The sequence below is a fragment of the Coffea eugenioides genome, chromosome 3 (assembly GCF_003713205.1).
Source record: "Coffea eugenioides isolate CCC68of chromosome 3, Ceug_1.0, whole genome shotgun sequence".
NCBI lineage: Eukaryota > Viridiplantae > Streptophyta > Magnoliopsida > Gentianales > Rubiaceae > Coffea > Coffea eugenioides.
Window position 1 is genome coordinate 4,726,784 of NC_040037.1, and position 24,615 is coordinate 4,751,398.

Sequence of the window (24,615 nt, forward strand, 5' to 3'; positions counted from 1 at the left end):
CCTGATCTAGTGCTCAGGGAGTAAGGCTGCAAACGAATCGAACCGATCGCGAGCGGCTCGAATACGAGCTCGAGTCGAGTTTGGTTAATATCGAACTCGAATCGAGTTTGAGTTAGTCAAGTCGAACTCCAGCAAGAACTCGAGCTCAAACTACCAAGTTCGTTAGCTCGCTAGCAGCTCACGAGCTTAATTATATATATATATATATTTTATTATTTTAATAGTAAAATTACATATATATTCCTAATATTTTATTATTTATTTAAAAATTATTATTTTATTCATTTTTTAAAATAAAAATAATTATTATTTTTTTTAAGTTCGAATTCGACTCGAATTTGAATCGAGCTCGAGCTCGAGCTTGACATTTTGAATTCGTCGAACTCGACTCAAGTTAATTTTACGAAACTCGAGCTTGAGCTCGAGTTTCATAAAATTAACTTGAGACTCGACTCGATTAGATCAAATCTCGACTCGACTCGTTTGCACCCCTACCAAGGAGGAACTTAGTCGCTCTTCTAGTGGCCAACAGAGCTAGTTGAGTTGGTTAAGAAGTAACAAATGAAACCAAGTGTATAATAATAACAGGGTGCAGACGCGTCACTTCGGTATTTATTTATGCTCATCAAGTGGTGAAAAAAATGGGAGTGTTTTTCAAAAATCAGTTTTTCAATTACAATAAAAATTTTTAAAAAGTACTCTAAAAAGTAATCTAAAAATTAGTTTAAATTTTTTTAAAATTTTAAAAAATATCTCAAAATATATTCTAGAAACTCTTCTACTCTTAAATATCCCAAAATATAATCTAAAAACTCTGCTATAGCAAAATTTTTCAAAAACAGCTAATCTAAACGGAGCGAAAGTTATTTACCTTGTTTCTCAAGTATTGTGCTAAATCTATCTTTTTAGCTCTAAAACTATTTCTATTAGATTTTTTTTACTCTTTTACCCTTCTCATAATTTGAACTTTTGTTAGTGACAAAGCTGAAGTGAACATTTGTTTGAATAGGAAATTATTTAGAATATTATTTAAAATAATTACTGTAGTAATTTTTGAGTTATGATGTATGTGAAATAAAAATATGATTAAAAATTTAAAAATTATGTTTATAATGCAAATAAAATATTATTTAGGATAAAAATGTTATCCAAACACAATCATTTTTAACAAATTCATACAATCAATTTATTGTACTTTAAGAATCTTTGTTCCTTCTTGAAATAATACAAGAAACATAGTGCTTCTTGTTCTTAAAACAATTTAGAGAGGGTAGCAGTGCACTTATGTGATTTGGTGGCTCACCTCCCAGCTCGCATATAAGTCTCTTTAGTCTCTCCCTCTCTCCAATAGTATAGGAGTAAAAGTAGATTAACCAAAAAATAAAAAAAATTCTCCCTGTGCATTTGGTCTTTCCCAATCCTTCAGTTTAAAAAGGAAAAAAAAAAGCACCAGTGTACTTTTGAATCTATAAAATAATACGACACAAATGACTACATAAAGATAAAAAAGGTACTGCTTTTCTTTAAAAAAAAAAAAAAAGTGTTTTTGGGGGTGTAAAAACGCACTACATTTGTAATTTGATTTTGGCCTCCATGTAACTACAAAGATCTTCTGAAAAACCATTTTCCTAAAAAAGTGTGATCAATTTTTGTCTCAGCCTACCGCAGCAAACCAGTTTCATTATTAGACCCGTTATAAAGGGTAACGTGGCTTTCTAAAGACCGTTCATCCAGTGGAATCTCTGTGGCTAGATCCAGAAATAGCAAGATACACAGTACATACAGCTGAGGACTTCAATGCTACAACAATGGAGGACTCTCTTCCTCTTAATCTCTGTCAAGTCAAGAAATCTTCTTTAGTTATAAATCGGTTGTACACTTCTCTTCATAGCATTGCTTTACTGGCCTTGATATTCTACAGAACTTCAACCCTCCTGGAAATAACAAAAACTGGCAATAAATCGATGCCATTTGTACTATTTTATGTTTTAGTCTTTGCTTCTGAGCTGATACTGTCTTTCATTTGGCTGCTCAATCAAGCGTATTTATGGAGGCCGGTTTATCGAACTGTCTTCCCGGAAAGATTGCCGGAGGATGATAAGCTTCCGGCTATCGACGTGTTTATATGCACAGCGGATCCAACTAGAGAGCCCAGCGTGCAAGTGATGAATACTGTCATCTCAGCAATGGCTCTGGATTATCCAGCAAATAAGCTCCATGTTTATCTTTCAGATGATGGAGGGTCACCTGTGACTCTTGGTGCCATGAGGGAAGCTTGGAATTTTGCACGTTTTTGGCTTCCGTTTTGCAGAAAATACGGGATCCAAACTAGCAGCCCAGAAGCTTATTTTTCGGTAGCAGGGGATGGAAATGTTAGCAGCAAAGAATTCACAGCTGAAAAGGAGAAAATTAAGGTTTCCTAATTTTGTCCACCTTTTCTGGTTGCATTGAGTTTTGAAATATCTTGGCCAATGTAGATGTCTCATTTTCTTTTCGCATCCAACTCAGTATATAAATTTAATGGTTTCAAATTTTAACATGTTCAGATACGTTTAATAAAAAAGAATAGAACGTTTGAATTAATTAAATGACACTAAATTTTATTTAGGATTAATCTTTCCTACACTGACAATATATACACAGTCAACGTTGAATGAATGATAATTATGTAAAATTTGAATTTAAAATTTAATTTTTATACAAAAATCATGAATTTAACGATAATGGTGTATACACTGTCAGTGTATATAAAATTTACTTTTAAAACTAAGTGATAAATTATTAACTTATCACCTAACGTAATATATACTTAAATATATCAAATTTAGTACTTAATAATTTAGTAATTTAACATATTTAGATTTCGATTTTCAAACTTTAATTTTAGACTTAGTATTTGGATACTACTAAGAAACGTTTCTTTCCCTTTTATTTGATTCACTTTTATTTTTTAGTTTGCATTGAATGCGTTTCCGGAAAAGAAGGAACGGTACAAGAGTTTTGATGGAGATATTGATAAAAGGTAGCTGAATACTTTTAAGTTTTTCCAAAACGAGGCAAATATGATTGAGTACCACGACGATTGACTTGGGTACACAATAATGTGTATGGTGGCTGGAAATGCTTATAATCTTTTCCAATACTTGCCAAAATGGGCTAAGGAGCACAATATGAGGTGCATTAATTTTTGATGCAGGAAGAATATGACGTTTTCAAGGAACGAGTGAACAAGATTAAAGAAAACGCCACTACCATTATTAGCAAGAATCATCCTTCAATTATTGAGGTAGGGTATATATATGTATCTCTTTTCTGAAAAGCTCCATGGTCCAAGCTACCAAAAAATTTAGGAAGAAAGTGCATAGATATCTCACAAATAATGGACCTATATAGTACTCTCTCCGTCCCACTTTGATAGTCCTGTTTTCTTTTTTCGTCTGTCCTAAATTGTAGTCCACTTTTCATTTGAACAATGTAGCTGTATTTTAATTTTTCTAAAATACCCTTATTCAATGTAAGTTGTTGTTACTATAAACCTACCACATTTAATGCATTTAGATTTTCCAAGCTTATTTATATAAGGAGGGAAACTAAATGTCATCATTGGCTACAAACCATGAGTGAAAATTTTCAAAACCATCCATATTCCCACAATTTTTTTAATGAAACTCCAACAAAAGAATATGATTTCAAGTTCTCATAAAATTGTACTCTAATTAATGTGAGAGTATTTTAGGAAAATAGCTAGCTAAATTGATTGTTCCAACAAAATTAACTACTTTTTCTTAAACTGTGTGCAAAAAAAACTAGGACTATCAAAATGGGACGGAGGTAGTATATACTATCACCATTTGATTCATGACATGTGTATAAAAATTAATTTTTAAATTTTAATTTTGTATAGTTGTCATTCATCCAACGCTGACCGTATACATACGGTTAGTATAAGAAAGATTTATACAGATCTATATGCTCACACCCATTAAGCCTTCAAACTGCACTCTACCCCACTTTAATGTGCATTGTACGCTGCGTTCTAAGTTTGATTTATGGTTGCTAGTACTTTTCTTTTATTAATAAAAGAGGGATAAGGTTTAAGAAACGGAATTAGTTTCTTTAATTATAGATTCTCAACTTTAGCTATAATTCTTGCTTCTTCGCAAAAGTAAGAAGGGTAGTGCTTTACCATGTTAATCCATGTGTAATGATTTGATAAAGCAAAAGCAAGGGAGGATACTGATTCCAGTGACTCACTGATGGAAGCTATAATCTCCATTAATTGCAAAATAAAACAAAAAAAAAATTTCTACTCATTTTTTGATAGGTAATCAGGCGTCCAGCTGATAATGGAAGGGAACCAGACAAAGCAGAAATGCCTCTTCTTGTATATGTATCTCGTGAAAAAAGGCCTTCTCAACCTCATAATTTCAAAGCTGGAGCCCTCAACGTGCTTGTAATCTTCCATCCCTACCTTTAATTGCCTGCGTTATGCAATATAGCTACAAGGATAAAGCAATTGATTAATTTTACTCGCAGCTTCGAGTCTCCGGATTGCTCAGCAATTCTCCACACATACTAGCTTTGGATTGTGACATGTACTGCAATGATCCAGCCTCAGCCCGGCAAGCTATGTGTTTTCATCTGGACTCTGAAATATCTCCTAAGCTAGCATTCGTTCAGTTCCCACATAACTTCCACAATATCAGCGACAATGATATCTATGATAGTCAGCTCAGAACATTTTTTACGGTACGTAAAAAATTTTCGGTATTCTACTATATATTCTAGTCATGCCAAAGGCATAAAAGAGTGCTAGTAAACCATTCTTTTCAATTACGGTTTAACTCCTCCATTAATCAATTGATTCCACTCTTTAATGGGATGATTCAGAACCAGTGGTATGGGATGGATGGAATTACAGGACCAATAAATTGTGGCACATGTTTTTACATAACCAGAGAAGCACTTTGTGAAACTTCTGGCAGCATCCAAGAGGGTATGCATTTTTTTTTTGGAATCATTTCAGTTACATATGTTTGGGATGAAGAATGAATAATATGATGACTTTGTTCATTGATATGACAGATACTAATGTTGGTCAGCTTCGAAAAATTTTTGGTCCATCTAACGAGTTCATCAAATCCCTTAATCGAAAGATTAAGTCCAATATCATCAAGGATGAAGCACGTTTCTCCAGTGCATTGCTGCAAGAATCCCAATGTTTAGCTTCTCTTAGCTATGAAAGGGACACGCAATGGGGGAAAGAGGCAAGTACCACTTCTAAAAACAAGCATAATTTTCTTCTCCAAACTAATATTGAAGCCCTTTTTATTCTCTGGCCCAAAGTGCAGGTAGGCTTCAGATACTTTTCTGTGGTGGAAGACTACTTCACTGGTTTCTTGTTGCATTGCAAGGGATGGAATTCTGTCTATTACAATCCACAAAGACCTCCATTCTTGGGTACAGCTAGTACAAATTTGGGTGAAATGTTGGTTCAAAACACGCGATGGACCGCTGGTTTGATTGAAGTGGCTATCTCAAAGTATTCTCCAATTATTTATGGTCCATCAAGAATGCCAATACTCGCCTGCATGTGTTATGCACAACTCGCATATTATCCCTTCGGTTTCATACCATTTTGGTGTTTATCTATCATTCCCCAGCTGTGTCTCGCCCAAGGCATTCCACTCTATCCAGAGGTAAGCATTCAACTCATGTAACTTTCTACTCTTACCAAAATAATTATAATAAACATTGCCCGCCTTTGCCAAATTTAGACATCATATTTGCAAAATAGTAATAGTGTAAAATAGTAATAATTGAAATTTAGTCTTAAATGAACAGTCCAGATGGGATCGAACTTAGATGGTTCGATCTGGAACATGAAAAGCTCTCTGCAAACCCATAGTCCCTGGATCCCTCTTACTACTAGCTATCTTGTCAGAGTTGAAAACTGCATCCGATCCCATGTTTGCCAAATTATCTACTTTACAGCGCGCGTCTCAACCATTTAGTCCAATTATTCGACTCAGGTGGTAAGATGACAATTTGGCAATATTAGATTGTATCACGTTTTACAGCTCTTGTTGCTACATGACAAAGAGTTAGCACAGAATTCTTTCAACTGATAATCACTGCATTGGCAGTGCAATCCATATGATTTTACATCACATGATACTAAAAATTTTTCTTTGTTTTCATCCAGATATCAAATCCATTTTTCATGGTATTCGTTTATCTGTTTCTGTCATCAAATTTGAAGCACATACAAGAGGCACTCTCTGCTGGACATTCCATCAGGACGTGGATGCATGAGCAGAGAATGTGGATGATAAAGTCAGTCACATGTTACTTCTACGGAAGTTTGAATGGGATTATGGAGAAAATTGGCATGAGAGAAGCCAGTTTCTTGCCGACAGATAAGGCGGAGGATGAAGGACGAACTAAGCTATACAAATCAGGCATGTTCGATTTTCGAGCACCAGGAATGTTTATCATTCCAATGTGTACGTTGGTCATTCTAAATATTGTTTCCCTGCTCATTGGAGCTGTGAAGATTATCCACACTAGAAATTACGGTGAGATATTTATTCAGGCTTTCATCTCATTTTTCATCATAGTAGTGCAATACCCTGTCATAGAAGGGATCTTCTTCAGGAAGGATTATGGTCGGATTCCCAAATCTGCATCTCTGTTATCAACCATGCTAGCAGGAATAATTCTTTCCTTAGGATCCCTTGTCCTCATTTACTAATTAAGTTTCACAATCTGCTACAAATCTTTCTGTAGTTGTTTCTAATATATTGAGAAATTGCCTCTATTTATTTATTCAAAAATTTGTTATGGTAAATTGTGATGCCTTGAGACTTTTTCCTCCGATCTTTGATTTTGTTAAAATGATAGATGAGAAATGGCCTCTTGGCATTGAACTAAAGAGGTAACATTAATAGGATGTGCCATCAAGAAGGAGTTAGCTGAAACGAGGTTATAAACTATATAGAGACCAGGGAAATGGCAAATTATTTCACAACTACCAAGATAATCAATCGAATTCTGGTAGCTGAAATAAGAGTTTGGTTTTATGTATCTGTAGCTTCAGAAAATTCTCTTAGAAAAGTTTGGATTTCAAAGAAGAACATGTGCAATATTGCAGAATTTTTTTATGATATTATGTATGTGAAATAAAAATATGATTGGAATATAGAAAGATGGTTGGAAAATGTGTTTATATATGCAAGTTTTTTTTTTTTTTTTTTTGGTGTTAGTAAAACTTGTATCCAAACAAGCCCAACATTTGTATCCTCGTGAAGATCTGTGTAGGAACGTTCAATTCCATGTGGCCATGTAAAAGGAACTAGGTGTCAATCTGAAAAAATGCATGGAGTGCAAGGAAAATGACAGTATGGCCACTCTGGTCCAACAATGCTCATTTCCTTGTATTGTGATTGTGGAGTGTGTCAGCATTAACTACATCAAAATGACAATTAATTGTATCGAAATGGCAATTGGTTCTCTCATTGTCCTTGAGTTGTCATTTTTTGTGATCGGAAAATATGTTTGTAATTCAAGCGATTTCTTCTCATAATTAAAACTTGCATCCAAACAAGCATTTGTACATGACATTCTCGATGCCACCTTTCAGTGATAATTCTGTGTGTCATTTCTATATTTATATTAAGTGTCTTATTCATTTAAATTGTCATGTACTTTTTAATTTTTTAACAACTTCAATTGGCTTGGTTTTACTCAAGTTTCTTTTATCCTCCTGGGATAAGTGGGACGTGGCATTGAAATGAACATCCAATAGTATTACTGAGGATCTCAACTGCAAAATTTGTATTCTCGTGAATATGTGTGCAGCAACGTTCAATTCCATATGTCAAAGGACATGCGTGTCAACCTGAAAAAGTGCTTGGAGTGCAAGAAAAATTACAGTACGACAACTCTGGTCCAAAAATGCTCATTTTGCTACGTTTTGGTTGTGTAGCGTATCAGCATTAACTACTTCAAAATGGCAATTGGTTGTCCCTCTCCTTGTCCTTGAGCGGCGATTTACTAGTTCGCTTTCCAATATTATTACAATTGATGTAATGTAACCTTGTAAGATGTAACCAACTACCAATAGAATAGTTAGCCATCACATATCTTTATAGGGTGAGAGGTTAAGGGTTTAAACCTCTTACCTCTCATCATATTATCACTAGTGTGGACGATTTTTCTTCACCCAATTGGATCACCTTCTTAGGATAGGTTAGAATAGGAGTAAACAGTGATGATTGACAAAAAAAAAAACCTCATAAGATGCAACTTTTTTCAATTAGAATCTCACCTCTTAAAATATGTTAGAGTAAGAGTAGATGGTGACGATTGCCCCAAAAAAAAAACTCACAAGTTGCAACTTTTTTCATTTAGAATCTCATAGGAAAGATGCATTTTTTTTCATTTACAATCTCACAGGGAAAGAAGAATGGAAAAAATCAAGAGTTTAGTTCAGAAATCTCATGATTACCAAACTAATAATAATATTTCTGTAGAAAATAAATTTGGAATTGTTGTGGACAACGTATCAAAAAAACTTAGGGATAATTTCAGAAACCTCCCCTGAGGTTTTTGACATTTACACTAACCTCCCCTGTGGTTTGAACAATTACACTGACCTCCCCTGAGGTTACTAATCCTTTACAAATTTAGTCCAAATGATTAAAATATTGTTTTAGAGAGTGAAATTAGAATTTTGTACCTGATTTGTCCTTTGTGCTACATGTCCAATGAATGACAAAGTATTACAAATTAATTAATAATTAATAAACTTTAAGGAGCGTAGTTTATAGGTAAATATGTATTACTTATTTAAAGTACCAACTCTTTACGAGTATTTTACTTTCAAACATTTACTTTATTACAAATATTTATTCTCAAATACAGATTTGTATTTACTCTCAAATATTTAATTTTTGTTAAATACAAAACCTACCAGTTTTTCTTCCATAGAAATATTAATATAACACTTTTTCAATTTTAGTTATAAATATTTATGTATTTAACATAAATTAAATGATTCAGGATAAAATACTCATAAAGAGCTAATACTTTACTCATGTAATGGATGAAAATCATAAAAAATTAATACTTTATGGGCCATTTCTTTTTTTAAAAAATATTTAATTTATATCAAATAGATAACCTACTGATTTTCTTTTTGCGAGAATATTACTGTAACACTTTTTAATTTTTAATTACAAACGTTAATATATTTATCATAAATTAAATATTTGAAAATAAAATATCTGTAAAGAGTCGGTACTTTAAATTGAAAAAGTGTTATATTAATATTTCTACGGAAGAAAAAACTGGTAGGTTTTTTATTTAACGAAAATTAAATATTTGAGAGTAAATACAAATCTGTATTTGAGAATAAATATTTGTAATAAAGTAAATGTTTGAAAGTAAAATATCCGTAAAGAGCTGGTACTTTAAATAAGTAATACGTATTTGCCTATAAACTACGCTCCTTAAGTTTATTAATTATTAATTAATTTGTAATACTTTGTCATTCATTGGACATATAGCATAAATGGCAAATCAGGTACAAAATTCTAATTTCACCCTCTAAAACAATATTTTAATCATTTGGACTGAATTTGTAAAGGATTAGTAACCTCAGGGGAGGTCAGTGTAATTATTCAAACCACAGGGGAGGTGAGTGTAAATGTCAGAAACCTCAGGGGAGGTTTCTGAAATTATCCCAAAAACTTATGATACACATAAAATTATCAATCTATTGCCGTTTTGGAGTGCGCAATGGACACGTACACGTACACGTATTCTAGTATAACCAGATGTGGAGAATAGTCAAAGGAATTAAATGCTTAACAAAAACTATTGCAAGTGACTGGAGGCAAAGTATCGAGACGATGTGACCATTTACCACTTCTGGCGACTTAGCTTGAACGTGGGTCCTGAAATTTGTGGCAGCAATTATGCAGGCGGCAAGGGGGGCTGCAGTTCTGCAATAATGCAACCTTTATTTTGGCATAAAATTTCGTAAACTGTACCTCGAAATGGTTACAAAGATTCCGACGACAACTTTTGACGGCCATTGACAAGGACGGCCATTTCATCACAAAAAGATCGTATGTACTCAACCTTTACAAAGACAAAGGGCATTTTAAAAAGGAAAATGACTTTTTCATTTTCTTCTGATGAGCACGAGCGCACTTCCATTTTCCCTATATTATTATGAGGTCCCATGGTTCCTATTGCTTTTCTTTAATAGCTAGTTTGGGAGTTCAGATTTCAAAGGAATAGAAAAGAAAGGAAGGGAAAGGTGGACTTTTCACGTTTGGGAGATTTAAGTGAGACGGAAAAGAAAAGAAACGAACGGATCTTGAAGAGAAGCCAAGCGCTGCTACAGTGCAAAATTTTTCTGACCAAAACGGGCGGAAAGCGAAGGAAAACTGATGGAAGCTTACAAATTTTTTTTTTATCCTTTCTTTTCTCACATAACTTACTCTTTCTCTTCTTTTCTTTTCTATCCTCAACTCACAAACTAGCTATTAGTGTTTCGACCCTGAGCGATAGTTCAGTTTCTTCCGTTTTCCCTTTATTATTATTGGGAGGTCCCGCGGTTCCTATGCCGCTGTGTTTTGCTTCGACAGCTTCTAGGCTTCTAGCTAGTTTGGTGGATAAGATGGCTGCGCTCCAGCTCACTCAAGAATGGGACGGCATTGGTCCGCCGGCAAACTCGATCTGATCTTGGCCGCAATAGATTGGAGTTTGACCGAAACCATACAAACTTTTTTCTACCCAAAAAATTAAAGACAACTACTTCTAACAAAAATTGATTTCTATTACTCCCCTTTCGTTCCATTAAAAATGTTATACTTTCCTCTCTTAATTATTTCAAAATATTTATCATATTTAACATTTCTAACTACTTTATAATCTGAAATTTTCCTTGTACCTTTCATTAATGATGTATAAAGACAGTATATGATGGTATTGATCTCTACTTTTTACTTTGATCAATACATGATTAAGGATAAAAGTACTAAAAAAAGAAAAAGTTTTCAGCGGAGTGTACTATACATAAAAAGCACATATCTCCGAACATAACTAAATATATGGGATGGAAGGAATATTGTACTTGATCCCATCCCCACCCTTTACCCCTTCTCTTGTTTTCCTCGCCAATCTCCCACAGGGAAAAAAATCGTGAGGAAAAGAAATTAACCTATCATATTTAACAATCTGTTAAAATATTTAATAAAAATATGTTCAAGTACTTAATCTTAAACCATTCAATGAGTTGCAAATACTAATAACTAAAAAAGATTAGCAACAAGTCAATACTATAAAAATGACATTAAAACATCCGACTGAGATGTAATAGGATAATATAGTACTATTAGTTTAGTTACCTTATTAAATAATAGATTATTACTTATTAGTCATTAGAGATATACAATTATGTTATTAAATATAAGGAATTGAATTATAACTAATTTATTATATTGTGTATATATATGTGTGATATATACATCTATAAATTTAAATATATATAATTTTTTTTGTATGAGGGGGACGGAGAAGAGAAAGGGACTGATGTATATTGCTCCACCCCCGCTCCGTTTTAAGGAGGAGGGAGATTTTTCACCCCCGTTCTGTCCCATTTCTACGCCCGCGGGCACCCACCCTCGTTGCCACAGAGTAGGTTTGGGCAAAAACATATTGGCCATTTCCGCACTAATCATGATTGATCGAACTCATAGGCCATTGAAATGAAAACTACAAGTTGGCAATTGCATTAGGGAAAGGGAAAAGAAAAAAAATTAGAGAAAACAGATTGAAGTATTGGTCGATTGCACTAAATATAAACTCGAGTTTCATCATTTGAAAAGAACCGGTCAATATGGGATTTCTAGAAAATCAGATATATTAAGTTTATACGGAAACAAAGCCAATCTACATGTCAAGATTCAATAAAGTTTATGTCAATAAAAAGTAGATAAGCGAAAAAAATAATTAGCGGTTCAAATTGAGTTGCAATCGTAGTTTGATTTGGACTGTTAATTTCAAATTGTGTCTGATCAAAAACTTGAGCGGCCCCGATTAGGCCACTTTAGCCATGGTCCAATCCAGGCCCTTGTATTGAGGACATCATGGGACTCACAAGTTGTGAGTTCTATCGTGTTTAAACTAGTAAATTTAATCTTTATAATTTCTAGTGTAAATTCATATAATTAAAATTTTTAATGTAAACTCATATAATGACGGTATAAGTTTCGAATTTTTTTAACTAATGCAATTAAGAGTTGATGATTACATTAAAACTGTTGGACCATCCTCTTCTTGCCATGTCTCCCTCTTCGAAAGGGGGCAAGATAGAAATCGACTTGTGTGGCTATTGGACCATCCTCTTGGGGTCTCCCTTTGGAAAAAAAAAAAAATTAATGTGTATAAATTATAGATCGATGAATGTGATTCTGTACTAAGCTAAGAAGCGTGAACTTGCAAGCAATGGAGGATCCTCTTCCTCTTCATAGTTGTCATGTCCAAAAGTCTTGCATGATCATTAATCGCTTCTATATTTTTGTCCATGGTACTGCTTTATTAGCCTTGTTATACTACAGAGTTTCATCCCTCCTGGAAATAATATTAGCTGAAAGCAGGGAACTGCCATACTTTGTCTCTTATCTTCTGGTCTTTGCTTCTGAGCTCGTACTATCTTTTCTTTGGTTTCTCTCCATATCATATCGATGGAGGCCAGTTTCACGTAGCGTATTCCCAGAAAGACTACCGGAGGACCAAAAACTTCCAGCGATCGATGTGTTTATATGCACTGCAGATCCTGAAAAAGAGCCAAGTGTGGAAGTGATGAATACGGTCATCTCAGCAATGGCACTGGATTATCCTCCAGACAAGCTTCATGTCTACCTTTCGGACGATGGGGGCTCTCCTGTGACTCTTGGTGCCTTGAGGGAAGCCTGGAAATTTGCACGCTTTTGGCTTCCATTCTGCACTAAATATGGGATCAAAACTAGGTGCCCTGAAGCTTATTTTTCAAAAGATGATGATTGTGATGGGAGCCTAAGCAGGAGCAGTAGTATTGAGTTCATAGATGACAAGAAAGAAATTCAGGTTGGTCCTTTTTTATGTTTTTGTTTTATTTTCTTAATGCTATTTAAGGGATCAACAACAAAGTCCGTCAAACTTGTAGAAGCTAGTACTACTAGTACAAAATTTGGTAGACTCGAGTTGGTCGCACCTTTTAGAATTTGTCAAAATTTTTTTTGTTTTGTGTAAAACTTGTTATCACATGTATAGTGAAATTATTTACTCTCTGATTTTGGAGGGTTAGGAGGAACTGAACAAGTTATGGCAATTCTAGTCACATTTCCTTTTCAATATTTTGTTTTTTCATCACGAATTTTCGATTGCTTTGTCTTTTGAATCATCATCTATCTTTGTTGATGAATTTATATATGCATGTGCCGGTTGTTATTTGATTTTATGGAACAGAATTTTATCGGATAGTATACATTAATTTCTTGGTGTAGAAACAATATGCTGTGTTCAAGGAACGCGTGCTACGGATTCAAGAAAATACAAGCACTGCCAGTAAGGATCACCCTCCTTCTATTGAGGTATGTTTGATCTTCAATGTTAGCCTTCCATATTGAGGTATGTTTGATCCTTCAAAATCTAAGCCAGTTTGTTCTGCATAAATATTACTGGCAGTTAATCAAAGATGCAGATGATGATAGGGCAAACCAAGCAGAAATGCCCCTTCTCGTTTATGTATCTCGTGAAAAGAGGCCTTCTCATCCTCACCGTTTCAAAGCTGGAGCCCTCAACGTCCTTGTACCCTCACTATCTCCCTGGCTAATATATGTTGTGGGCATAACCCTTTTCTTTTGGGGGGGAGGGCAGGAGGAAGTGGGTGGGGACAATCGAGCCATCATTAAAAGTAGGAAAAATTCAATGTTCTCGTTAGAAAATTATTCCCATAATTATAATAATAATAGCAGTCTACGTTTTAAAGGGTTGACATTGTTATCATTTAAGAATTAAAAACACTTTTTTCACTGTCTAATAATAAATTTGACTTGAAGGTGTGCTACTAAAAAGCAACGGTAAAATTTCTTATCAATAGCATTATTTAATCGGTGCATATTCTATTCTAATGCGTGTATAAGCATGTTTCACTCAGTAGGCAAAGAAATGTTACTTTTTTACATCCTACTGTTAATGTGAGAACTGTATTGATAAATGATCTGTAAGTGCCTCTATCAATAACCTATGGTTTAGGAGGCATGTCCTGACTGTGGTGATGATCGAAACTAAACCCATCAAAACTTTATTCTACCAAAAAAAAAGAATTCTTCCATCCCGATGTGTGCATCAGCATGTTCTCTAAGTTATGTCTATATGGTATAGTTTTACGTGTTCTAATCTTTTGGGGTACATTTTGTTGGATTGGCTTTCTCTGGTTTGGCACATAAAGTGGAGGACAGCTAGACATTGGGCAAGAGGAGACACTCCAACCTGATCTCCACTAATCCTAATCTCTTGTGGGGTACATTTTGTTGGATTGGGTTTCTCTGGGTAAAGCGGTGGACTACTAGAGATTCGGCCAGAGCAGCCACTCTAGCCTAATCTCCAGCAATCCACTTGACACAGGGTCGTTTCCCTACCACCCGCAAGAAACGTAACAGGGAGGGGCCTGTGCTTGAAAGTGCCCGCCCACGAGGGAGGAATGGGGCAGAGATGGGCAGAGTGAATTTTTCTTTCCCCACATTAAATGGGGTTGGTGAACGGGGAAATGGGGGGCAAAATATCCCGGCCCTATTCCTCGTCCTGCCTCTTACCTATACTTTATATGTGTGTGTATGTGTGTGTGTGTTTTTTTTTACACATATAATATGAAATAAATGCTATGTTATTGTTACTATATAAATTTATTTTATGAAATAGTCAACATGTTATGTTGTTATGTTAAAATGAAATAATTTTTCGTTAAAATTTCAAAAGAATGATTAATAAAACTATTATTAAATCTACATAAATTGAAAAAGTTATATCAAATAATAATAATAATGATAGCGGGGTGGGATAAATGCATCAGTGGGATGGTAAGGTGGGAAGGGGCAAGGGTTGGGGGAGTAGGAGACGGGATAGGGATAGGAGAAACTTTTACAGAATGTGGTGGGGATGGAGGAAGGTGACGACCTTAAATTATTATTGTTAGATTGTTATAAATGATATTAATCTAACTTAAATTTTTCCACAAACTAGACCAATGAGACACATCTTTAAGCAAACAATAAGCAGATTGATTCACTCATGGATCCATGTTTAAACGCACCATGTTTATATCACTTGCATGTGAAATACTTAAGATGTTATTTTTTACTTTTTCTAACATTTGGACAGTTTTCCATTTGCATTTGCAGCTTCGAGTGTCTAGCATGTTAAGCAATTCGCCATACATACTAATCTTAGATTGTGACATGTACTGCAACGATTCAAGCTCAGCTCGACAAGCTATGTGCTTTCACCTTGATAAAACAATATCTCCCAAGCTAGCATATGTCCAGTTTCCTCAGAAGTTTCATAATATCAGTTCCGAAGATATCTATGACAGTCAGCTTAGACTCTGCTTTTCGGTATTGGAATTTATATACTATTTTCGAGTTAAGCTATTCCAAATCAAGCCTCCTCCTTAATAATCTTTGTCTTGTATTGCATAATTGTTTTCCGAATTTGATGCATGTTTTTTCAGCATATGTGGTATGGAGCGGATGGGCTCAAGGGACCAACGTTCACTGGCACCTGCTTTTACATGAAAAGAATGGCGCTTTATGGAACTTCCCAACTTCAAAAGGGTATGCAGATAGCCCTCGAAGCTTTCAATTGTAGATTAAGAAATAAATCATGCAGTTTACGTGTAATTCGTGCATGTCAAGTCATTAATAAAAAGTGATTTAGTACTTTTTCTCATTTGCAGATGCTAATTTGGCCCAGCTTCAAAAAGTTTTTGGTCCATCAAATGATTTCATCATATCTATCTACCAGAAAAACCACACCAACGGAAGAGAGTTTTTTAGTACAGCGCTCAAAGAGATGGATCTTTTAGCTTCTTGTTCCTATGAGAAAGACACGGAATGGGGAGAAGAGGCATGTATTCTAGTCTAGAAATCAAGTCTCTTCATCATCCAAGTCTTCCCCCTCAACTCTGCTATCACTAACAAACTGCATGTATAATGCAGATAGGCTTCAGGTACCTTTCTGTAGTGGAAGATTTCTTCACAAGCTTCATGTTACAATGCAAAGGTTGGACTAGTGTCTATATTAATCCACCAAAACCATCATTTTTGGGTTCAGCCACTACAAATCTAAGTGATTATTTGGTTCAGCACACGCGATGGTATACCGGTTTGGTTGACATAGTTCTCTCGAAATATTCTCCTCTGATTTATGGTGCACCAAGAATGTCCAGTATTCTACAGTGTATGTATATCTCACACATTGCATATTACTTTTTGAACTTCTTCCCCTTGTGGTGTTTAGCAATCATTCCCCAGCTCTGTCTACTGCAAGGGATTCCTTTATATCCAGAGGTATGTACAAGAGGAGTACAAGTGTTAACCTTTATTCACTTGATTCATTCTTCAGTATTGCTCCGTGTAACGTGAATGACTGATCATTTTACAAAGTTCCATTGGCTTTTATTTTCTAACATTAGAACTGAGTAAAATCATCAAATCATTCATTTTAGTGGTTGAGTTTACTACTCATTTGAATATGTTTTATATCTCATTACTGGACAGACTTCTTGACAATGCTTTCCTTTCAATTCCAGATATCAAATCCATTTTTCCTTGTTTTTGTATTTGTATTCCTCTCATCAAATCTCAAGGATATACAAGAAGTTCTAGCTGATGGATTTTCAATTCGACCGTGGATATACGATCAGAGGATGTGGATGATAAGGTCAGTAGGATGTTATATTTACAGCTTCTTAAATGCAATCCAAGTGAAAATTGGTATGAGAAAAGCAAGTTTCAAGCCTACCAACAAAGTAGCGGATGAAGGACAATTTAAGCGTTATCTGTCAGGCATATATGATTTTCAAGCATCGACCATGTTCATCGCTCCAATCTGCACTTTGGTCATTTTAAATGTGACTTCCCTACTTCTAGGAGCCGTCAAGATTGTTGTGACTGGAAACTACGATGAGATGTTTATTCAAGCTTTCATCTCATTTTTCATCGTAGCTCTGCAATACCCTGTGATTGAAGCAATGTTCTTCAGGAAGGACAGTGGTCGTATTTCTGAATCTTCGGCTACTCTATCAGCTCTGCTGGCTGCAATTATCTTGGTCATTGGATCTCTTTTATTCATGTACTAATTCAACAGGCCGACAGCATTATGGAAATTTGTCTATTCTTGTGATGAGATATGCAGGACATAACCCCCCAAACTTATACGTAACTCCCTCTTGGTTCAGATTAAAGTGTCACCATTAGTTTTTTCGTTAAAACTAATCGAAAAAGACTAATATGTAATTCCCTATAATTTAAAAATTATATATAACTCCATCATGGTTGGGATTAAAGTGTTTTCATTAATGTTTTCATTAAAACTAACGATCAATAATAAAAAGTCAAAGTCAAATTATTAAATTAACCTATTCATCCTTTCACTATTTTTTTCCTTTTCTTTCTCTTTTTTTTTTTGGGAAGAGAATAGATGATTTTAAAAACCTATACTTTGGCCTACAAAATTTTAATTCTCTCTAAATACAAAAGAGGTGGAAGGGAAATAAAAAATGAATAAATAAGAAACAAAAAATGGAAGGAAAATATAAAACAAATAAATAAGAAACAAAAAATATCAAATCTTTTTTTACTATAAATATAATTATAGGTTTTTAAACAAAATCTTTAATGATATTTTCTATTTCTTATTTATCTATTTTTTATTTCAATTTCTTCTTTTTTATGTTTGGAGGAAAAAAATAATGAAAGGGTAAATTTGCATAGTTTGATTTTGACTTTTTATTATTGATCATTAGTTTTAATGGAAAAAGTAACAATGACACGTTAACCCAAACCATGAAAGGGTCATATATAAGGTTTTAAATCACAAAAGAGTTATGTGATAAAACACCAAACCATAAAAGGGAAAAAGTTAATTTAACGTATTATTTGACTACACATTGGAGCTAATTAGATCATGGACGCAAGAAATTACAGTGATGGTTTTTCATCTTAGCAGTACAATACCCAGTGATAGAAGCGACCGTATTCTTCAATTCCAAAAGTTTACTGTGGGAATTTTCTCAACAATGAATGGCCGATATTAAGTTGCGATTCACATGATGCAGACCTCGATTATTAATCTCAAATTCCAAAAAAAAAATTATTTTTCCTATTGAGTCATTTTCTCCTCAACATTTTTGTTTTGGTCAAAATTAATCGATGCTTTTCCCACTGAGTTATTCTGCCTTTTGACTTGATAATTTATGCATATGCCTATTGATAATATGGATTTAAAAGAATTTATCAAATGATAGACATCAATTCCAGATTCCTTGGCGCAGAAGCATTGTGATTTGTTCAAGGAACGTCAAGTGCTACGGATTAAAGAAGACACAAGCACCCTTACTAGCAATGATCACCATCCTGCTATTGAGGTATATATGTTCAATCTTCTATGTTAAAATATTATGATTGTAGCAGTCGGTCGAAATCTAAGCCAATCTGTTCTGCTTTTCTATGACTGGCAGGTAATCAATGCTGCATCTGATGTATCTGGTGAGAAGAGGCCTTTCTCATCCTCACCATTCCTGGGCTGGAGCAGGAGCCCTCAACGTCCTCGCAGCTTCGAGTCTCTAGCATGATCAGCAATTCACCGTACATACTAATCTTATAGACTGCGACATGTACTGCAACAATTCCAGCTCGGCTCGAAAAGCGATGTCCAGTTGCCTCGGACATTTAATAATATTAGTTGAAAAGATATCTATGACAGTCAGCTTAGATACTTCAAGACGGTATGCATGATTTTCAAGCGTTACCAATCCGGCATATATGATTTTCAGGCATCGACAGTGTTCGTTGCTCCAATCTGTACTTTGATTATTCTAGGAATACGACAATATTGCTTCCCTACGTCTAGGTGCTGTCAAGATTGTTCTCACTGTAAATTATGATGTGATGTTTATTTAAGCTTTTATCTCCGTATATGTCGTAGCCGTGATTGAAGGAATGTTCTTCGGGAAGGGCAGCGGCCGTATTCCTGAATCTTCTGCCATTCCAGCGGCTCTGCTGGCTGCAATTATCTTGGTATTGGGCTAATTTCTTAGATTATAGGTTAAAAAAAAAACAATCCGCCAAATGTATGTCTGACAGGGTTGTTTTCTAAAACTATAGCGGCCGTGCTGACTGGGCACGGCCGCAAGGTTTTTTTTTTTTTTTTTTTAAAAAAAAAAGCAGTCAGATGGGTCAAAAAGGCCTTGGTCAGGCGCCTGACAGTCAAAAGGCATCAGGTGCCTGACATTGACTGTCAGCGCCTGACCAAGCCGGCAAGGCCACGTGAAAATTGAAAATAGTACGTAAATTATTGAAAGCGTGGGAATCTATTGGTCGATGAGTACCGCGGACGTATCCAATCAATCCGGCCGCAATGAGATTTTTCCAAAAAAAATCCTAGCCGTTCAAATGAACGGCTAGATTTGATTCAATTCGATATAAAATGGTTTGGCACGAAATTTCCGTCTGCTCACTCTCATTTCTCACTCACTCTCCGAACACTCTCACTTCTCAGTCTCAAATTTGCACTAAGAGACCAGGTGCTCTTTGTTCTTGCAATCGGAATCTGTGAAGAAAGTTCTCTCTCAAGCAGCATCTCTCGGGTTAGGCAGATTTGCTGGCGACTTGAAAGTATCTTTGCTCTCTCAAGTGATTTCTCGGGTTAGGCAGATTTGCTGGCGACTTGAAAATTCGTTGACCGAAACTTTTTTTGATCAATTGATAGTAGTAGAAAAAGTGTTCGATTATTTTTTAGAGCTAGTAGACAGAGTATTGTGTGAACAGGCAGCTTCATTATCAGGTTAATTGGTGCAGCATAGTATAAATTAATTATATTATTATAAATGAAATGTTATTAGTTAATTTTAAAAAATTGAGATTGATTGGTGGATAATAATATTTATTTTTATAGAAAAGTAGATTCGCTGCTGAAGTGAAAGCCGAGAGCTAACATCAGGGACCAGGTGTTGGTATCGCCGTGTTACGTGAGGCCGCCGTGCTAATCAATTGGGGTGTTAGGCCGCCGTGCTAATCAATTGCGGTGTTAGCAAAGGCGAAATTTTTTCAGATTACGAATCTTTTCGTACAGGTTAGTATTATAACTATTATTACTTTAGTTATTAATTACATTATTTATATTATGTTAATTAAACATTTAGCTTATTTATGTATTTACATGTTAAATTATACTGTCATGAAATGATATTAATTAAACATGTTTTCTGTATACATGAATCTGTTGTTGTTATGTTATATTAATTAATAGTTAATGTAAAGTGTATTAAATTTATTTATAATTTTATACTATTGAAGTGCAACAAAAAGAGTTAACTAGTGGTGATGGTTCTATAGTGGTGTCGACCTTGGCTTATATAAAATTATAGAATTCATATAGAATTACTATATAAAATGATTCATATAGAATTAGTAGAAGAATTAATTAAAATTTTTAGTTTTTAGAATCAATAAAAAAATTTGAGGAGATAAGATTGGTATAGATGAAGAATTCTTGTACGTAGGACTTTCGTAAGATATCATTTATAATACATTTATAAATATTTATGGATAAATATATTTTTATATTTATAAAAAATATATAAATATATAAATGTATTATATTATATATATTATATATAATACATAAATTAAATATATTTATAAGTGTATTTTATTTTAAATGTATAAATTATAAATGAATAATATATAAATGTATAAATTAATATATTATAAATATATATTAATATTATGTATAAATGTATTAATATAATTAATATGAATATATAAATGTATTAATATTATGTATAAATGTAAAATTAATATTATGTATATTAATATAAATGTATAAATATATTATATTATATATAATACATAATATAAATGTAAATTATAAATATACATTAATATATATTATGTATAATGAAAATTTATATAAATGTATAATATATATAATATATAATTTATATTATATTATATATAATTTATATAGTATATAATATTTATATAAATATGTTATAAATGTATAAAAAAAATTTTACGTAAAATTTTTTTTATAATATGTATAAATAATTATATTAGATATAATACATAATATAAATGTATATTATAAAAATACATTAATATATATATTTTGTATAAATGTACAATATATAATATATAATATATATAATATATATAGTATATAATATTTATATAAATATATTATAAATATATAAAAGTATTTCGTAAATAAAATAAAATATTTATAATAATTATAAATATATAATATTATAAATATATAATATATATAATATACATTAATATTAATTATAAATATTATAATATTATAAATATGGTGTTTTTATAATATTTCAATTAATAATATTTATTGTATATTTCATTATATAAATATTTATATAATTTATAACTTATAAATATATTTCATTATATTAATTCCTGCTTATTAGAATACATGAATCTTTCTTTAATTAACAACTATTATGGATTTGATAATGATTTAATAATAATACAAAATTTAAGTAAAAAATCATGTTCTATTTAGAATACAAAGGCATCTAGGGACATGAATAATGAGGTTAGGTGAATGTATTTATTTTAAAAATTAATAAATTGAAGTATATTTAGGATTATGGTTAAAATTTAGTTTAATCAGGTTATTTTGAAAATTAAAGTAATGAAATTTATTTAGGATGGCTGTGAAATTCTAGTTTACTAAAATTATTATAAAAACTATATAAGCGACTATTTTGGCAGAGATTATACATAAATGAAATAAAAATATAATTAATTTTGGCGTTGCTTGTGATAATAATTACAAGTTATATTTGGTAATTATATTTAAATATTTTACGGTAACCAAGCATGTAAATATATATGTTCATTAAAAAGTTTATAACACCTTGTTACTTATGTGTAAATTAGGCATAATATGTCGAGCGATAACTGTATGGTACTGCAACTATATTGGGGAGGAAAAATTGTATACGCTGCAGGCTCAATTTTTTACGATCCACCTATGCCCAAAAAAGTTCTCTTCTTGACAGAAATGGTGGGATACGATGAATTATTAGACAGAGTATACAATATCATGGGTTTAGATCGAAATAGGCAAAGGATAAATTTGATATTTCGAAATTGCCCCCAACCTGGTATTTTTGGTGCGATGCCTTTGGTTGATGATAATGGAGTGGCTGGTATGTACTACCTAAAATCTGGTAGTCGACAACCCACTGAAATTTATGTTGAAGTTGAGGAGATTTCGAATTATTGTGGTCATGTTAGTCAAACTTTTGAAATTGGAAGTGGGATTCAGGCCGAACCACAGGCCGAACCACCTTACCATTTATTCGACCCTACGAATCTCCAGTATAGTCAGCTTACTCAAGTAGAGACGGTCGATGATCTCCCATCCCGATCAGGACGACGAAAAGGCAATATGCGCTGCAGAGAAATTGACCGTCCAACCAGTAGTAGTCAGCCAAGTATGCATAAGTCAACAATTATGGCTCATGCTGCGGATATCCCAACTTCCTCAATGTTAGACCCTCTTCCGTATACCGACATTGATTTAGTTGATGTCGAAATTGGTTCCGAACCAGAGCCGGATGATGACAATTCTGGTAGTGACGACGACCAAGATGATGTCTATCCGGTTCATTCTAGCGAAGCACGGGATCAGACGACATTAGCCGAACCTTTTTTCGGGAGTGAAGGTCCCAGTTTGAGATATGAAGCAGGGGTTGATGCTATACTGCAATTTGACCCGCTCGATACTCGAGAGGCCGAAAAACTAAAGTTCTGGAGTGAGCACACGAAAGAATTGGAGTTGGGCCAACTGTTCGAAACAAAAGAGCATGTAAAGCGAGCGGTTAAATTGTGGTCCATAAAGGAGAACAGAGAGTTCAAAGTCCGGGCTAGCACACCTACAACTTGGTTTGTGCGCTGTAGAGCCCGAAACTCCACACCTCCGTGCCATTGGCAACTTCGTGCAACCCTCCGTGCCTCTCATAAAATGTGGATGATCGTGTCACTTGTACCTGGGCATACATGTGTCCGTGTGTGCAATACCAATGACCATCGGGGGTTGAGTGCCGATCTAATTGCCCAACATATTATTCCCCACATTATCAATGGTCCGCTGTACAAAGTGAAGGAAATTCAGACTTCTGTGAAAAAGGAGTTTCACGTCGATGTGACGTACAAAAAGGCTTGGTACGCCAGACGTCGGGCAATTGACATTGTTTATGGTGATTGGCCGACATCTATTTCACAACTCCCAACATACATACAAGAACTACAATTGGCCAACCCTGGGACGTGTGTAGTTTGGGACCATCATCCATTGAGTACAACATCGCAGACGATTTTTGACTATATATTTTGGGCATTTGCTCCTGCTATCCAAGCATTCCGTCACTTAAAACCGGTCATTTGTGTGGACGGAACATTCTTAAAGGGGCCATATCGGGGGAAATTGCTAGTGGCGGTTGGATTTGATGCCTGTAACCATATATTCCCTCTAGCATTTGCACTCGTTGATGAGGAGAACAATCGAAGTTGGAGTTGGTTCATGAGATTGTTGCGCATTCACGTATGTCAAGATGTACAAAACGTATGCGTAATTTCAGACCGACACCACGGGATCATCCACGCCATGCGGTTGCTAGAGGAGTGGAAAGAGCCGTTGGGGGTTCATCGATTCTGCGCGGTTCACATTCGCAGTAATTTCACTCAGAAATTTAGGAATGAAAGGTAATTTTTTTATATTTTGGAGAAATGTAGTTACCCGTAAGAATTATTTTTTACTTTCCTACATATGGCTAGTTTGATCTAAGTATTAAAGTAATGCGGGAATTGTATTTGTAGGTTAAAGAGTCTCATGTGGGGTGCCGGAAAGGCAAATCAGACTCGCAAGTACGAGGATTATATGAGTGTCATCTTCAGTATTTCACCCGAGGCATATGCCTGGCTAACTGGTGGATCCGTTAGACCGGAGCAGTGGGCCTTATGTAAGGATGGAGGGTACCGTTGGGGTCATGCAACAACAAACATGGCCGAGTGCTTCAATAACTTGCTGCGAGAAAGTCGCTTCCTTCCAATCACTGCCTTGATCCGATACACGTTCAACCAAACAGTGGATTTGTTTGTGAAAAATCACAAGATGGCCTGGGATCAGGTGTATCACTTGCCACTGTATGGATGGCAGAAATATGTTGCAAATGAGCGAAAGGGCAGGGCGCACTCGGTGCAGGTGTTCGATCATAGGCGGGGAATTTACTGCATAACCACTGCATATCGCCAA

General features: G+C 34.3%; 2 protein-coding genes across 7 annotated transcripts; both read left to right on the top strand.

Moving 5' to 3' along the window:
- Positions 1–1,721: 1,721 nt before the first annotated feature.
- Positions 1,722–6,850, top strand: LOC113765385 (cellulose synthase-like protein G1). The gene is made up of 8 exons (XM_027309542.1): positions 1,722–2,414; positions 3,197–3,286; positions 4,325–4,453; positions 4,537–4,749; positions 4,891–4,996; positions 5,086–5,267; positions 5,352–5,699; positions 6,206–6,850. The coding sequence occupies exons 1-8, from the start codon at positions 1,809–1,811 to the stop codon at positions 6,752–6,754; spliced, it is 2,223 nt and encodes a 740-aa protein (XP_027165343.1). The 5' UTR covers positions 1,722–1,808; the 3' UTR covers positions 6,755–6,850.
- A 5,662-nt stretch (positions 6,851–12,512) lies between these two features.
- On the top strand, positions 12,513–18,889 carry LOC113765486 (cellulose synthase-like protein G2). 6 transcript variants are annotated; one of them, XM_027309688.1, is made up of 10 exons: positions 12,513–13,140; positions 13,560–13,646; positions 13,741–13,863; positions 15,456–15,668; positions 15,785–15,887; positions 16,010–16,179; positions 16,272–16,622; positions 16,865–16,995; positions 18,608–18,700; positions 18,794–18,889. In XM_027309688.1, the coding sequence occupies exons 1-10, from the start codon at positions 12,520–12,522 to the stop codon at positions 18,795–18,797; spliced, it is 1,896 nt and encodes a 631-aa protein (XP_027165489.1). In that variant the 5' UTR covers positions 12,513–12,519; the 3' UTR covers positions 18,798–18,889. The 6 variants fall into 6 exon arrangements, with proteins under 6 accessions (XP_027165489.1, XP_027165491.1, XP_027165490.1 ...); XM_027309690.1 differs by lacking the exons at positions 18,608–18,700; positions 18,794–18,889 and adding an exon at positions 17,280–17,390; XM_027309689.1 differs by lacking the exons at positions 18,608–18,700; positions 18,794–18,889 and adding an exon at positions 17,205–17,341.
- Positions 18,890–24,615: the final 5,726 nt, after the last annotated feature.

What these genes read in the sequence shown, in the direction of transcription:
- LOC113765385 (XM_027309542.1), top strand. Translation starts at nt 1,809, where the DNA reads ATGGAGGACTCTCTTCCTCTTAATCTCTGTCAAGTCAAGAAATCTTCT. An exon ending in CTGGAGCCCTCAACGTGCTT is followed by an intron (nt 4,454 to 4,536) that starts GTAATCTTCCAT and finishes TTTTACTCGCAG; the next exon opens with CTTCGAGTCTCCGGATTGCT. An exon ending in GCATTCCACTCTATCCAGAG is followed by an intron (nt 5,700 to 6,205) that starts GTAAGCATTCAA and finishes GTTTTCATCCAG; the next exon opens with ATATCAAATCCATTTTTCAT.
- LOC113765486 (XM_027309685.1), top strand. Translation starts at nt 12,520, where the DNA reads ATGGAGGATCCTCTTCCTCTTCATAGTTGTCATGTCCAAAAGTCTTGC. An exon ending in CTGGAGCCCTCAACGTCCTT is followed by an intron (nt 13,864 to 15,455) that starts GTACCCTCACTA and finishes TTGCATTTGCAG; the next exon opens with CTTCGAGTGTCTAGCATGTT. An exon ending in AGCTTAGACTCTGCTTTTCG is followed by an intron (nt 15,669 to 15,784) that starts GTATTGGAATTT and finishes ATGTTTTTTCAG; the next exon opens with CATATGTGGTATGGAGCGGA.